Source organism: Colletotrichum fructicola (assembly GCF_000319635.2).
Source record: "Colletotrichum fructicola Nara gc5 chromosome Unknown KSG_Nara_v1_contig07, whole genome shotgun sequence".
In the NCBI taxonomy this organism is placed as follows: domain Eukaryota; kingdom Fungi; phylum Ascomycota; class Sordariomycetes; order Glomerellales; family Glomerellaceae; genus Colletotrichum; species Colletotrichum fructicola.
In genome coordinates this window covers 2,659,796-2,673,417 of record NW_027094057.1, presented here as the reverse complement: position 1 = coordinate 2,673,417, position 13,622 = coordinate 2,659,796, and the positions used below count along the sequence as shown (strand labels likewise).

Sequence of the window (13,622 nt, the reverse complement as noted above, 5' to 3'; positions counted from 1 at the left end):
AGAGAGTGTGACGGCAATTAACGTGTGCAGCAGCTCCCGAACCGACGCCAGGTACCGAAGCTCAGCAACCCCCCTTCTACTGAAAGGTGTGGGATGCGTCAGGGAGGGGACCCGAATGGGACCCTTAGGGTAGCAAAGGGCCCTACTTGTTGGTAACTACCTACGTATTGCGCATGCTGTAATGCCGTATGTGTGTGTATGTACTTGCAGCAGCAGGCACGCAGCCAGAAGCTTGTTGCAGCTCCTTGGTAACGGCCGGTTCTAGACCCCTCTCCTTCACCCTTTTCGCTGGCAAGGATGTGGGGGGATTAGAAAGCATGAGCGGCGAGAGAAAAGCATGCCAGAGAAGTGCTTCAATCGGAAGACGGTGGGCGGACGCATCGGGATGAATCTGATCAAAGTTGGGCATGGGTGTCTTGTCTCGATGTTTCGAGACGCCAGGGTCCAGGTGAGAAGCACTGCCATTGGGGCTGTCGTTTCTACGCAGTACTTAGTGCACTACTTGACTACGTACTGCGATACTTTACTTAGTGTACAGGTGATGGTTGTGAGTTTAGAGTTTGGGGTTGCGCATGGCGGCATGGGCTCTGGAATGCTCTCTGTCTCTCTCTCTCTCTCTTGGTCGGGGTGCGTACTGCACATCCGTAGTAAGTGCGTGGCACGGCACACATCGCTCTGGATGCGACGTCAGACCGGGTTCCCATACCGCCGATAGAGTGTGCGTAAACGCCGCAAGCACCGCGACCCGACTTGCAGGACCTTTCCCAGCAGCCATCCTCCTGCGCCAAGATAACCATGCAGCCAGCTTCCATCTTTGCTAAAAGCCCTTCTGGAATTTCGTCGGATCTATGGAGGAACGGTGACGGCGTCCTCCGCTTCACTTCAAAACCCGGCGTGGCCGACGTGCTTCATCACAGGCGCATGTTTCGAGCGACGAAAGTTCCAACGACATGCACAAACCACCACCACGCCCCCTCCCTCACTCACTCACTCTGATGTGACTGAAGTTCTGAACCAACCCCGCGCGCGCACGTACTGTTTTTTTTTTCTTTTCTTTTTCTTGGACCACCCTAGGTACCGACTCTTCCCGCGCGCCGGGGCGGAGGGTCCGGGAGTGCCGCCTTGGTTTCGGGCGATGTCCGTGTGATGGGATGGACACATTGCGGGATCAGACGGGGTTTTTCTCGGGCGGAGGGACGCGGCAACCGCCGGAGGCAATCCTACCAGGCTGTATATCGTATTACTACCTTATCCCCATGACGCAAGTGCGACCATACTACAACCAAGGGTACTCCCACGTAGGAAACAGATCCCCTTTCACTGCTACGCCGTATAGTATATATGTACTACACAATGTAATGTGGGCGAGGCGCGGGTTGCGGCTGTGGACGCATGGGGCTGAAGGAGTCAGGTTGCGCTGCGCTGCGCTCTACACGCGGTTACGCAAGTCAGTCGAGCAGGGGCCGGGCCGGCTGGCAGCCAGCAGCAGTAGCGATAACGAGCGGCAAAAAGAGGGCTGAAAGATGTGAACAAGTCATGGGTTCCACGCCGCCCCGCCAGCGACAACCACCGTTCTCCTAAGGCAAGGTACTGAATCGAGAGGCGAGGCGAGGCGTAAGCGGATGAGCACAAGGCCTCGGTACCGAGAATAGACCCCCGAAAGGTTTGACAGCTGCGTCCGTTCGCGAAACGAACATTGGACCGTGGCGATATTGGAAACTGGGCGACTGACTAGCCGTGGTTGTGGTTGTGGTTGGGGGTGGGGGTATCTGGTTTGTTTTTGGTTGTTGGTAATAATACAGCTGAGGAACGATATTGTTTCTCCCTCTCTGTGTCTGAGTATGGGTAGACATCGTGGGCAAATTGCGTATGCATGGCCGCGAGTACATTGGTGTTGTCGTAACCCCATGTTCTTCCTCCCTCCCTCCCTCTCCTCGTAGAGGGGCCCCCGGATATCCCGTGGTGCAGCTTCTGCTTCCACTCTCACCTGCGCTGACCCAACATCGGGCGGATGATGTCGTACACCCACGCGTCCTTGGCGGCGTTCCTGTAGCCCGACGACTTGCTGGCTCTCCCGGCCTCCTTCGCGGGCAGCCCGAACAGGCTGACGGGGCGGTAGTGGTACCACTTCTTGCGCGCCATGAGGTCCGCGACGTCGCGGGTGTGGGTGACGAGGCGCGCGCGGGTCTCGCGGAAGCCGGCGTCCGCGGGGACGGGGCGGAGGTCGGCTGCGCTGACGAGCGTGGCGCGCGGGCGGCCGGCGAGGCCCAGCGTGCCGACCTCGAGCTGGGCGGTGGCCGGGAGGGCGCGGACGTAGCGCTCGAGGAGGGCGCGGGAGGAGCGGGCGGCGGGGGGCAGGCGGAGGAAGACGTGGGTGACGAAGGGCGCGGAGAAGTAGGCTACGTAGGCGAAGGGGATGAGGGCGCAGGTGGCTGGCCAAGGTGTTAGTTTGGATGTTCTCTTGTATGAGTGAGTCTAGCAGTTTGCCGGTGTGTAGGGGCGTGAGATGGGAGTAGATACGGCGAGGGAGAAAGCCGATGTGATGGGCGGGAAGGAAGGAATGGGGAGACTTGCATGCCGCGGTGATCTGAGCTACGGACACGTCGTCACTGCGCAGCATAGCGGGCTCCCAGACGAGAGCGAAGACGGCGGCCACGAAGATGGTGGTGATCTTGAGACCGGCCACGAATCCTATCCTGCCCGTGCCGGCCTGGTAGACGAGCAGTCTCTCAGGAAGCAGTTGTGCTACGAGTGCGCCATATTAGCTTTCTGTGCGCGGTGTGCGGGCTCTTTGGACCACTCACCGGTAGTTCCGGAGCTGGCCGTCGCCGGTTTTGAAGCGGTAGGAGTGGTCGCGGCGGTCCCGGACCCGTGGTGGCTTCTGGGCGGCGGCGCGGAGGAGGCGAAGGGCCGTCTTAGACTATGCGGCGGCAGAGATTTTCGGAGGAGCTGCGGGCGGAGCGGACATGACCGCAGGGCGGGGAGGAGGTGAGTCGCCGGCGCGGGTGGCCGTGTGAGAGTGAGTCTGAGGAGAGACATGGTGAGGATGCCTCGGAGGGTTGAGTGAAGGAAGGTAGGGATGGAGGAGTTGTGAGATGAGGTTGAAGATTGGATGAGGTGAGCTACGTTGGATGAGGTCACTGCGCCCTGCATTGGACTTTTTTTTTTCCTTCTGGGGGAAAATGGGAAAACGCAACGCGCGCGACTTGGTTATCCGGTTGCCATGGTCCGAACTGGACTACGTTTCACAATCACCCATTATTCAACAAATTCAGTAATTTTCGATGATTTGATTATGTTTCTTTCGTAATGTGATTCATTAAAAGTTGCTGGTGGTTCAATCGAGTTGGATGTCTCATAGGGCTCTCTCTTCACAAGCTTGAGCAATGACCACCGGCATCCATAGCTCACAGCCGAAGCTCCCTTGGCGAAGCACGTCTACCTTCAAGTCAGACAATGTTCTTCTGCAGCCACTCCTTCCACTGGTCCAGAGTCCAGCTCGAGCTGATCTCGTTATTGGGGTATCCGTCGAACAGCACCGTCGGGCTGACGTGCACGCCCGTCAACCGCGCCAGCTTGATGAGCACCTTGAAGTCGTTGGTCACGCCGTTGCCGCTGTTGAGCGAGCCGTCTTCCGCGGGCTTGTCCGAGATGACCAGCAGGTCGTACACCTTCTTCTCGTCGACGCCCACGGAGGCCGCCAGCTTGGCGAGGCGCTTGTACGTCTCGTTGCGCGGCTCGTTGACGACGTTGACGTCGAAGTAGTCCTTCTGCGCCTTGAAGAGGGCGTCGCTGTAGGCCCAGAACTTGGCCGGGGCGACCTTGATCACGGCGACGGCGGACTCGTGCACGAGCGTGCTCGAGGGGTGCCAGGGCTGCACCTGCTGGCGGAAGACGACCTCGACGTTGGAGGCCCAGGCCGGGTTCGCGCGGATGGCGGGCACGACCTGGTCGTAGAAGGTGGCGAACTGCTTGGCCGAGAAGGGGCAGACGTAGTCGAGGTAGAGCTCGATGGTGTGCGGCTGCGCGGCGACGCCCTCCGCGGCGGGTTTGGCGGGGGAGAAGGCCAGCTTGTGGGCGGCGAACTTTGGTGGGACGGCCATCTTGGGGGACGATGTGGTGAAGTGACGGTGTGTTTTTAATGCTGCGCTTCGAGTGAGTGGTGATATGGTGGAATGGGTTCTTATGACAGCTGCTGGGCGCCGACTCAGGTTTAATATGACGTGCGAAGGGAGCTTCATGGAGCTTGTGAGCAGCGGGAAGCTGTTCTCAAATCAGAGGGTGATGACGCCTGATAAAGTGCCCAATTGGAGCTGGCGGGGGCGGGGTAGCTTCTACAGGCAGTGATATGGCGGAGGTAGCTTTGTTCTGGCAATTTGCGAATCATGATGCAATCCGATCACGACAGACTGCTTACTGAGCAGTTTTGACGACCATATCACGCAATTGGCCAGACTCGGTGGCCTGCCTCGGTCGTGCAAGGTCATCACGGAATGTCACAACAAAAATTTGGAATTATAGACGGCTCCCGAGGTCTGGAGCCATGGGTCGGGGCATCTTGAGGTCCGACTTTGAGATACGGCCCGACGCCGATCCCCGGGCCTGCCGGATGGTTATTTCCTAAACTAGCGCCCTTGTCGCTTTAACAGATAGCATGAGAGAGACCAGGAGTTATCATCTTAGAAGACGTTGAGCCGAGCTTTTGACGCCGAGTTCCTAAAGCCGTTGGCTTAGAGGCCGGCTTGAAGCCGCACTATCTCATCACTGATGAGCTTTTCTCCACGCACGCGGCAAGCTGCAGACGTCCTCGATGAACCAGCGGATCATCGGTGAAGACGACCTACCGCATGATCTACCAAGCGCATGAGGCCGAGCCTCACGCTTTGCGCAGTGTCGAACAAGTGTCACCCGTTTACATTGTGTAAGAAGAGGGGAAAAAATCAGCGTGGTCCCAGCGCTATTGAGTAACACTTAAATATGTTTCTTCTAACTCTCAAGGTGACAACAACCGATTAGATTGTGGTGCTTCTATGAGAACCCGGAGGACTCGACCTTGATGTCAGGCCAATGTGCTAATTCAAAATATTTCACGACAGTAAACGGATTTACAAGCAAGTAGATCGATATCGTCTCTTCTTGTTATCGCCCAGCTTAGCTTATAGCAGCGACTAGGGACCGGTGCACTATCCCGTCGGCCCGCCTGTGTCCACTGAAAATGTTACCCCTTTGGGCAACTCGGCTGCGAATTCAACTCTCCATCTTAACATCTTCACCCGTTCGGCCATCGACTAGTGATAAATTGCTCATCATTATTTTGTTCAGGTTTATAATTACAAACTACAACACTCATGACACCGTGTTCTTGGCCACAATGCCGCGGGCAAACTCGCCAAAGTTGATGTGCTGCTCCATGTCAACCTCCTCGCCCAGGTTAGGCTGAGTGAAGACCGCCAGCGTGTTGCGCGCAACGCGACCATCGCTGACGGACGCCTTGACGCCTCTCACAAAGTGCGGCACCGCCTTGAACTTGCCACCGGTAATGCGCTCCAGGGTTTCGCCCGTCTGGAAGGCAATGCCGTCACGCGGGATCTTGACCTGCACCGTCTCCCCGCTGCGGGAGCGGATGTACAGGCCGGCCGTCGGGTCGGGCGACGCTGGCAGCTCTGCCAACGGGGGCAAGCTGGCTGACGTGCTGTTGCTGACTTCCGGCACCGCTGGCGAGGTCTCCTTCTCGTCGATGAACATGGCGGATGTCAAGCCCGTGAGACAGCCGTGATCCAGGTGCTCGGCGCACCAGGAATCATCGTTGGCACCAATCTTGTCCAGGTCTGCCTGAGTCTGCGGGTAGTAGTGCAGCAGGCGTGCCTTGGTGGTAGTAGAAGTGCTGACGACATGCTCAAGGTATCCCTTCGGATAGCCCTGGATCTCCGTCTCGGCGAACCTGTCGCAGGCCCGCGCGACGAGGACGGCTGTGTCGATGATAACTTTGCACAGGCTTTCGAGACTCGGCTTGAACCCGGGGAGGACGTCCTGGGATGGCCAGACGTTGGGCGACAGGTACTCGGGGAAGTTGTCTTCGTTGAACTCCGCCGTGGGCTTGGCACAGTTGAGAGTGGCGTCAACGTAGAATGCGCAGTTTGCGTAGTACGAGCCCTTGAAGGTGTCTACCTGGCCGTCCTTGAGAGTCTCCTTGCCGAGAGACCAGCCCGTCAGGTATTTGGCCTTGACATTCTCGATTTTGGCTACTTCAGTGTAAGCGATGTGCACAGCGGATGTGGGGTTCCACTGTCGTACCCAACTCTTGCTCGGGCAAGTTGCCAAGGTAAGAGGCATAAGACAACGTTTGATGCCTCAAGTGAGCAAACTCAGTCGGCACATCCTTGACGACCAAAATACCCAAAGAATCGGGGCCGAATGCTTTCTGTAAAGTCTCAAAGGGGATGTTACCTAGAACAAGATCATCACATGTAAGTTGCGGTTGCTACACTGAACAGCAAGCGACTCACCCTCCTTGAGATCGTTCAGCGATACAGTGACCGGTTGCGCGATTGAAGACATCTTGACTCTCTGGGGTGCAAAGCTGGAAGAATTTCTCAACGACGAATGAATTTCACAGAAAAGTAATCAGATCGTGGCTGCATCTACCTACAACGGACCCTGTGACCTTCTGGGGAGTGTGATCTGATGTGGGGGAGGGGCAGCTGTTTGGCCTTACGTAATCCAAACCTTCTATACCTTAACGCCAGTGCGCTGAAGCTCCTATCACCAGTTTATATCTTGAAGGCTGCAACCAACACCAGGTCGGAAACCGCCGGACACCGGCTACAACCGCGACAATCTCACATTCACCTTCCCTATCGAGACCTCCATCGACTCACGAGAACGCGACGGAAACGAAAAGGACGAGGCGCCTAGGCAATGGTCAAGCCCCTATCCTTCAAGGGCGAGAAGAAGCCCAAGAAGAGAAAGCGGACCGAGGTGGAGGCCCACGACCGAGATGCGCCTGCCGGGGACGTCGTCCGCGCCGGCGCCGCCTCCGCTGCTGCACCGGAGGATGGCGCCGATAACGACGACAGCTGGGTTTCTGCCGACGCGGTGACGGACGTCGTTGGGCCCATCATGTTCGTGCTGCCTACGGACCCGCCTGCCGCGTTGGCGAGCGATGCCAACGGCAAGGTCTTCACGCTGGGTATCGAGAACATTGTCGACGGGAACCCTACGAGCGCGGAGCCTCACGACGTGCGACAGGTGTGGGTTGCGAATAGAATTGCGGGAACGGAGCAGTTCAGGTTCAAAGGACACCATGGACAGTAAGCGCCCTCTTGCGACCCCGAAGCTGTCGACGGGCGTAGCTAACGGACGATATAGGTATCTTGGATGCGACAAGAACGGCGTGTTGTCTGCGACGTCGGCGGCCGTGTCGCCCCTCGAATCGTTCAACATCATCGCTACGGCCGATACCCCGGGCACATTTCAGATTCAGACGTTGCGCGATACGTTCCTGTCCGTCAAGCCGCCCAAGCCCAACGTTACGACATCAGACGTACGAGGCGACGAGGAAACCACGACCTTCAACACCACATGGCGCATCAGGATGCAGGCGAGGTTCAAGCCGCGCATCAAGGCGAGCAAGGAGGAAAAGGCAAAGGAAAAGATCAGTCGTAAGGAACTGGAAGAAGCTGTCGGGCGCAGGCTCGAGGACGACGAAGTCAGAAAGCTGAAGAGGGCCAGGAGGGAGGGTGATTATCATGAGCAACTTCTGAAGTTGAAGGTCAAGGGGAAGCACGACAAGTATGGCTGATTCCGGTTGGCCGCTTGCTAGGTCGATGAACGGAAGCATGATACCCAGATGAAAAAGCACATCATTTCTTTTCCCACGGAGTTTCTTTCTTTTTTTTCGATTCTTCTACTCTACCACTAGCTGGGTCTCCAGGCCTTGATGTTGCCGTCCTCCCCGGCAGTGAAGACGACCTGCTCGTCGTCGTAGAAGCAGAAGGACCGAACGATCTCTTCGCCATGACCACCAGGCAAACCGACACTGTTTGCCTTGTCGAAACCCCAGCTTCCCTCGTTCGTCCGTGAAAGGTGAACCAGCTCGAAAACCTGACGCCTGTGCAACCGTGTTAGCTACGAACTCCCATTCTCGAGCAAATAAAGACACTTACTCCAAGGCGCCAACTCCGACGATAGCACCGCTTCCATCAACCTTGGTAGTGACGTTGGCGATGTACTGGCATCCCAAAGTTTCTCTGGCATCGCCGAAATCGGCGACGGCGGCACCGGTCTGGCACTCGTCAGCGACGCTGTAGACGGCAAACTTCTCGTCATGCGTCAAGACGTAGATCTCTGTATCGCTGATGAATGAGGCGTGATGAACGGAGCCTTGGTTGAGCGCCTGGATGACAACGTCGTCCTCGTCAGAGATGCGCGTGTCATAGACGTTGACGAGGCCGTCGGTCGAACCAGACAGGAGGACGTGAGGCTGCGAAGGGTGGAAGCGAAGCTCAGTCACGTCATCGCTGTGGACTTCATCGTATTGTAGCCTTCGGGTTGGACCAGCTCTGATATCCCTGCGGAAGTGTCAAGGGGTGGGCTCTGAGAAGGACTTTCGCCGAGGGTTCTTACCAGAGCATAACGGAGGCAGTGTGGTTCTGAAGTTCTGTTCCGATTGCTATCGTGCTGCTTCTTGAGTCGCAGGCGAGGGAGGTGATGGGTGACTGAGTTGCTGCGACTGCGTGTAAGTCGACGTGGTTCATCAATGACCCCGGCTGCGGCGGGTCAACATACCTGCAAAGTGGGCTACTTGCGGTTTTGAGCTCTGCCTCAGGTCCCAGATTGAAACCTCCCCATTCTCTCCTGCCGTGCAGACGATAGATTCCAGGGCATCGTATGTCTTTAGGCACGTAAGGTTGCCGTGGCTGGTGGCCAACGACGTGATGGGCCCCTGGCCTATGCGGGCAGGGTTGAAAAGGGTAAGTTTTTGGTCGGAAGAGATGGCAGCTAATCCAGTGTTAAGGCGATGGAGGTCAAGGACGTATACATCCCCTTCACCACCGAAGTGGTGGCCGTCGACACAGGTGAGATTGTACATGTTCCTTGTGTAGACTAGACTTGAGTGAGCATGGGTCTTGGACAGTGGAGAGAAAAAAAAGTAGTAAATGAGTTGAGTACTCACCAGACAAGGTTTCTGATCAATTTCAGAGCAGTAGAAGAAGTCTTCTACGGGAAATTAATGAAGCCAATGCTAGACTTCAAAAACCCGTGGTATGGCGAGGCAAAGGATTGGATAAGCACAAGTTCAAGCGCGGTTCATCTGAGGTTCTCTCACCTGTCAGTTGGTGATTTTGATAGTGAGCTGAGGGGCTCTTTGGTGCAAAGCCCCACCATATGCAACCCTTGCGCCAAACCCTCATAGAGCGATATGCCGATACGTACACCTTATTCTTCACTTGGTACTTGTACCTGTCACTAAGCTAGCGTGTCCAATCACGTCAGGAGGAGCGAGCGACCCCCGGTCTTCCAGAGCTCCCAATTCATCTACGTGGACCTTAGAGCCAGGACAACTGTTCCCATCACTGCTGTTAGCACCGCCAACCGAAACTTACGCCCGTCGATTGCTACAGGTTATTCGCTGCGGGATAATATGTCGCGCACCTTTGCGACCGACCTTTGCACATAATACTCGCAGCATGAAGAGCTCTTTCCTCTGGCTTGTCCGTAAGTGCTCACTGCTGGCGCAATGTCCGGATGTAGATGTGGGAGCTGACATATTACGCTACAGTGCTGTTGCAGGCGGCCGCGGTGTTCTGTTCTGATGCGCAACAAAAGGTCATCAATACCGAGAACGACGAAGCCGGAAAGGAGAGACATGCAAAGATCCAGACGGACGTAGTTCCTGAGCAAGATGCACCACCCCCAAGACAGCCAGGTACGAACCGTCGCGATGGTGGGGGGAGATCATACAGATCATGACTGACGCTGAGCAGGGGCCGACTTGGTCGACTTGGCCATTCAGCAGCTCGAGAAGCTTCCATCACGACACTATCCGAGACGCGAACGCCGATACACTCTCGTATGGACTACGTTCAAATACGCACTGAAGGTCTTCCCGAGCCTAGAGGCAGCTGGCGTGCCGGGAAGCAACCAAGCACGCGAAACGAAGGTCAGCGGGCCGCTTCTGGAGGCTGTCAAGCTTCTGGAGCAGTCCGCTCTGCAAAACAACACCGATGCGCTTTATCTCCTCGCCGACATGAACTTCTACGGCAACTGGACTCACCCGAGAGACCTGAAGGTTGCTTTCGGCCACTACCAGACCCTCGCCACGCTCCACGGAAACCGCACAGCCCAGTACATGATTGGCCTCTACTACGCAACAGGAATTGGCAACGTCGTGGTTCCCGACCAGGCTAAGGCACTGCTCTACTACACCTTTGCAGCAATTCAGGGAGACACACGCGCGGAGATGGCTGTAGGCTACCGACACCACAGCGGCGTTGCCACGCCGAAGAACTGTGAGATTGCAAGCAAGTACTACAAGAAGGTTGCCGACGAAGCCATGGTATGGTACAGATCGGGTCCTCCGGGCGGCATGGCCTGGGTTGTTGAGTCGTACCGCATTGCAGACGAACTTGGTGGAGTGTATGGCGAAGGTGCCAGTGCCTCGAGCGCCGGCATGAACGCTATCAAGGTCAGCCCTAACTCAGACGCCAATGCCGCCATTGACGACGTTATCGAATACCTCGACCTCATGTCCCAGAAGGGCGATGCGAAAGCGTCTTACAACTTGGGGCGTATTTACTACGATGGCCAGAGAGGGCTCGACAGAGATCTTGACCTGGCTCGCAAGTACTTCTTCACCGTCGCTAAACGATACTGGAGAAAGGACGGGCGCATCATCGAAAACCATAAGCAGGGAATCGAAAAGACAGCCAGCAAGGCCGCCGGCTTCATCGGCCGTATGTACCTGAGAGGCGATGGAGTCGATCAGAGCTTCGACCAAGCGAAGAGATGGTTCGAGCGTGGCATCTCCCATGGAGACGCCCAGTCGCAGCATGGCCTTGGTCTGATGAACCTGCATGGATACGGAACGCCGAAAAACATTGCTATGGCTACTGACCTCTTCAAGGCTGCGGCGGACCAGGATTATGCACCTTCGCAGATTGAGTTGGGTGTACTTTACCTTGACCAGGGCGGACCGGAAGACGTCCGAATTGCCAACAACTATTTCGAGTTGGCAGCCAGGTACGGTCAGATTGAGGCACACTACTATCTCGCAGAGATGGTGTACCACGGAGTCGGCCGAGACAAGACTTGCTCCATGGCTTTGGGATACTACAAGAATGTTGCCGAGAAGGCCGAGCCTTTGGTGTCCTCCTGGGCAGAAGCAAATCAGGCCTACTACTACGGCGATGTTGAGCTTGCGTTCTTGGAGTACGTCATGGCAGCTGAACAGGGCTACGAAAGAGCCCAGAACAATGTCGCCTTCATCCTCGACCCGCTCAAGTCGAGCTTGCAGCTGTCCGAAAATTTGCCACTACCCAAGGGGCTTGGCGTCAACAACAATCGCCCAGAGTTGTTGAACAACCCCACGCTTGCCCTGATGTACTGGACTAGATCCTCACGACAGGCCAATGTGGACTCCCAAGTAAAGATGGGAGACTACTACTTTTACGGCATCGGTGCCGAGCACGACGTCAACAAGGCTGTTCAGTGCTACACTGGTGCTTCGGACTACTCCCAGAGCGCGCAGGCCCTCTGGAACCTGGGCTGGATGCACGAGAACGGCATTGGCTTGACACAGGACTTCCACCTGGCCAAGAGATACTACGATCAAGCCCTCGAGGTAAACGAGGAGGCGTATCTCCCAGTCACCCTGAGTCTGCTCAAACTGCGCATCAGGAGCGCGTGGAACACCTTCACTCACGGGCCTATTCACTCTATCCAAGATGATCCCAGTAAGAAGCCTTCCATTGCTCACTCTCATGCTTTTCAAGCAAACTAACGTCAATGCAGAACCAAAGAAGGATTGGTCCCTTGGCGAGTGGATTGCCAACTTTCTCCAAGACGACCAGTTCTACGATGACCCATATTATGAGGACATTTTTGACGATACGATCGGAGGAGGCCCCGAAGGTAGCCCTCTTGAAGACGACGGTATCGCGGAGAGCCTCATCATCGTGTTCCTAGCACTGTCGCTTGTCCTGCTGCTGTACTATCGCCAACAGCGTCAGCAGCAACACCGACGGGAAGAGGAAGCCAGACGACGTCAAGAACAGCAGAACCAGCAGGGCCAACCGGCACCCGCGCCCGCTCCGGCAGCACAACAGGATCAAGGCCTCTTTCCGCAGCCGGGAAACCCGGAATGGAACAACTGGGTCGCGGGAGGCATTGGTCACTGAGCTGACATGTATGATACGAAAGCACACAATGACGCGCAGCAAGACAAGCGAGATAGAGAGGTTCGAGGAGGACCGTAAAGCGAGATGTGTGAAGGCTCAGCAGAGGAAAGAAGCATATTCAGCGCCGGCGTTTTGGGAATGTCCTGGGAATGGAAACCTAGGTTTTTGTATGAAAAAAAAGAAATCACAATGATGAGCAAGACCGTCCCTTTGTTCGACTACCACAATTCGCCTGTGCCATCGTCGATGTCAGGTTGCCATGTATCTCTTTAACCCTGACCATTGCAGAGGCAGCAAAGCAGGCATTTCCGTGTAAGGGCACTTGATGGTGTTGATGAGGGCCGCAACATAGTGTTGCAAAACTGCAGCTACTCACTCTGCAAAGGATGATAGACTTTGCAACCTGGAGCTCGGTCGAACACGTCGGATACACAGCTGGCATCGTGTAGCCCCCTGATGAAATTGCAATCATGTCAAATCTCCATCTTCTGTGACATACGTTCACTCGTTTCGGTATCTGGTATCCGCGACGATACCCTCCGCATCGTAGCAGCATTGTGACCCAAGGATAGCTCATCAAACAGATCACTTCCACAGCGTCCTCGGGGAAAACGAGAAGAATTACACAAAAGTAGGGGCCCGACATGGTCGTTTCTATTTCAGTTTCTCATGGTTAAGGGGAGGGGACGAATGGGACGGGACCACGACAGCCGTGTTACGCTGCCCAGCGGCAGTGGTTTCGAGGTCACACCTTCATCTTCTCCCTTTTCTGTGCGCAACACCAGACGGGGTGCTTCTGTCCGTGTCTGCAGATCATCGTGGGAACACAGTAGCGACCGCGTGTATGCTCGTCGAAAACCCCATTATTCCTCCCGTTTCGTCAATCATAGTTACCTGCCGCAGGACGTTTTGGGGTTTGTTTGCCACAGGGAAAAAAAAAAGAAAACATTGCATCGTATTCCCAAGACTATCCCGCGCAGCTTCTGCAGCAAGTATCGTGCCACGCGGTTTTGATAACCGATCAAACACATGCGAGTCGCCCATCCCGTTCGTAGTTGGACTGTTGAGTTCGTTGCTGGTTACGCCGTGTGTGATCGTGATCATCCTCAACAGAACCATTTCAGCTCTCAGGCGCCGCAGGTTGAACAAGCATTCGAGAACGACCATCACGGGGCCCTCGACTTCCTGATACTCAAAAACTGTGGCGAGTTTTGTGGACTTAGT

The 13,622-nt window shown here is 55.8% G+C and overlaps 6 protein-coding genes across 6 annotated transcripts; 2 read left to right on the top strand and 4 right to left on the bottom strand.

Moving 5' to 3' along the window:
• Positions 1-1,983: 1,983 nt before the first annotated feature.
• On the bottom strand, positions 1,984-3,039 carry CGGC5_v012463 (uncharacterized protein; the record flags this gene model as incomplete). The annotated part of the gene is made up of 3 exons (XM_066152699.1): positions 1,984-2,432; positions 2,521-2,745; positions 2,805-3,039. The coding sequence occupies 3 exons, from the start codon at positions 3,037-3,039 to the stop codon at positions 1,984-1,986; spliced, it is 909 nt and encodes a 302-aa protein (XP_066007928.1).
• Positions 3,040-3,449: 410 nt separating this feature from the next.
• On the bottom strand, positions 3,450-4,103 carry CGGC5_v012462 (uncharacterized protein; the record flags this gene model as incomplete). Its single annotated transcript, XM_032034042.1, has 1 exon — positions 3,450-4,103. The coding sequence occupies one exon, from the start codon at positions 4,101-4,103 to the stop codon at positions 3,450-3,452; it is 654 nt and encodes a 217-aa protein (XP_031886603.1).
• A 1,243-nt stretch (positions 4,104-5,346) lies between these two features.
• On the bottom strand, positions 5,347-6,558 carry CGGC5_v012461 (uncharacterized protein; the record flags this gene model as incomplete). Its single annotated transcript, XM_032034043.1, has 3 exons — positions 5,347-6,242; positions 6,295-6,447; positions 6,507-6,558. The coding sequence occupies 3 exons, from the start codon at positions 6,556-6,558 to the stop codon at positions 5,347-5,349; spliced, it is 1,101 nt and encodes a 366-aa protein (XP_031886577.1).
• Positions 6,559-6,918: 360 nt separating this feature from the next.
• frg1 lies at positions 6,919-7,801 on the top strand (the record flags this gene model as incomplete). The annotated part of the gene is made up of 2 exons (XM_032034044.1): positions 6,919-7,310; positions 7,369-7,801. 2 exons carry the CDS (start codon positions 6,919-6,921, stop codon positions 7,799-7,801), a joined length of 825 nt encoding a protein of 274 aa, XP_031886604.1.
• Positions 7,802-7,917: 116 nt separating this feature from the next.
• CGGC5_v012459 (putative WD repeat-containing protein) lies at positions 7,918-9,413 on the bottom strand (the record flags this gene model as incomplete). Its single annotated transcript, XM_032034045.1, has 6 exons — positions 7,918-8,110; positions 8,166-8,570; positions 8,626-8,725; positions 8,788-9,105; positions 9,176-9,187; positions 9,329-9,413. 6 exons carry the CDS (start codon positions 9,411-9,413, stop codon positions 7,918-7,920), a joined length of 1,113 nt encoding a protein of 370 aa, XP_031886578.1.
• A 276-nt stretch (positions 9,414-9,689) lies between these two features.
• On the top strand, positions 9,690-12,398 carry CGGC5_v012458 (Protein sel-1-like protein 2; the record flags this gene model as incomplete). The annotated part of the gene is made up of 4 exons (XM_032034046.1): positions 9,690-9,717; positions 9,782-9,928; positions 9,987-11,954; positions 12,013-12,398. 4 exons carry the CDS (start codon positions 9,690-9,692, stop codon positions 12,396-12,398), a joined length of 2,529 nt encoding a protein of 842 aa, XP_031886770.1.
• Between the last annotated feature and the right edge of the window lie 1,224 nt (positions 12,399-13,622).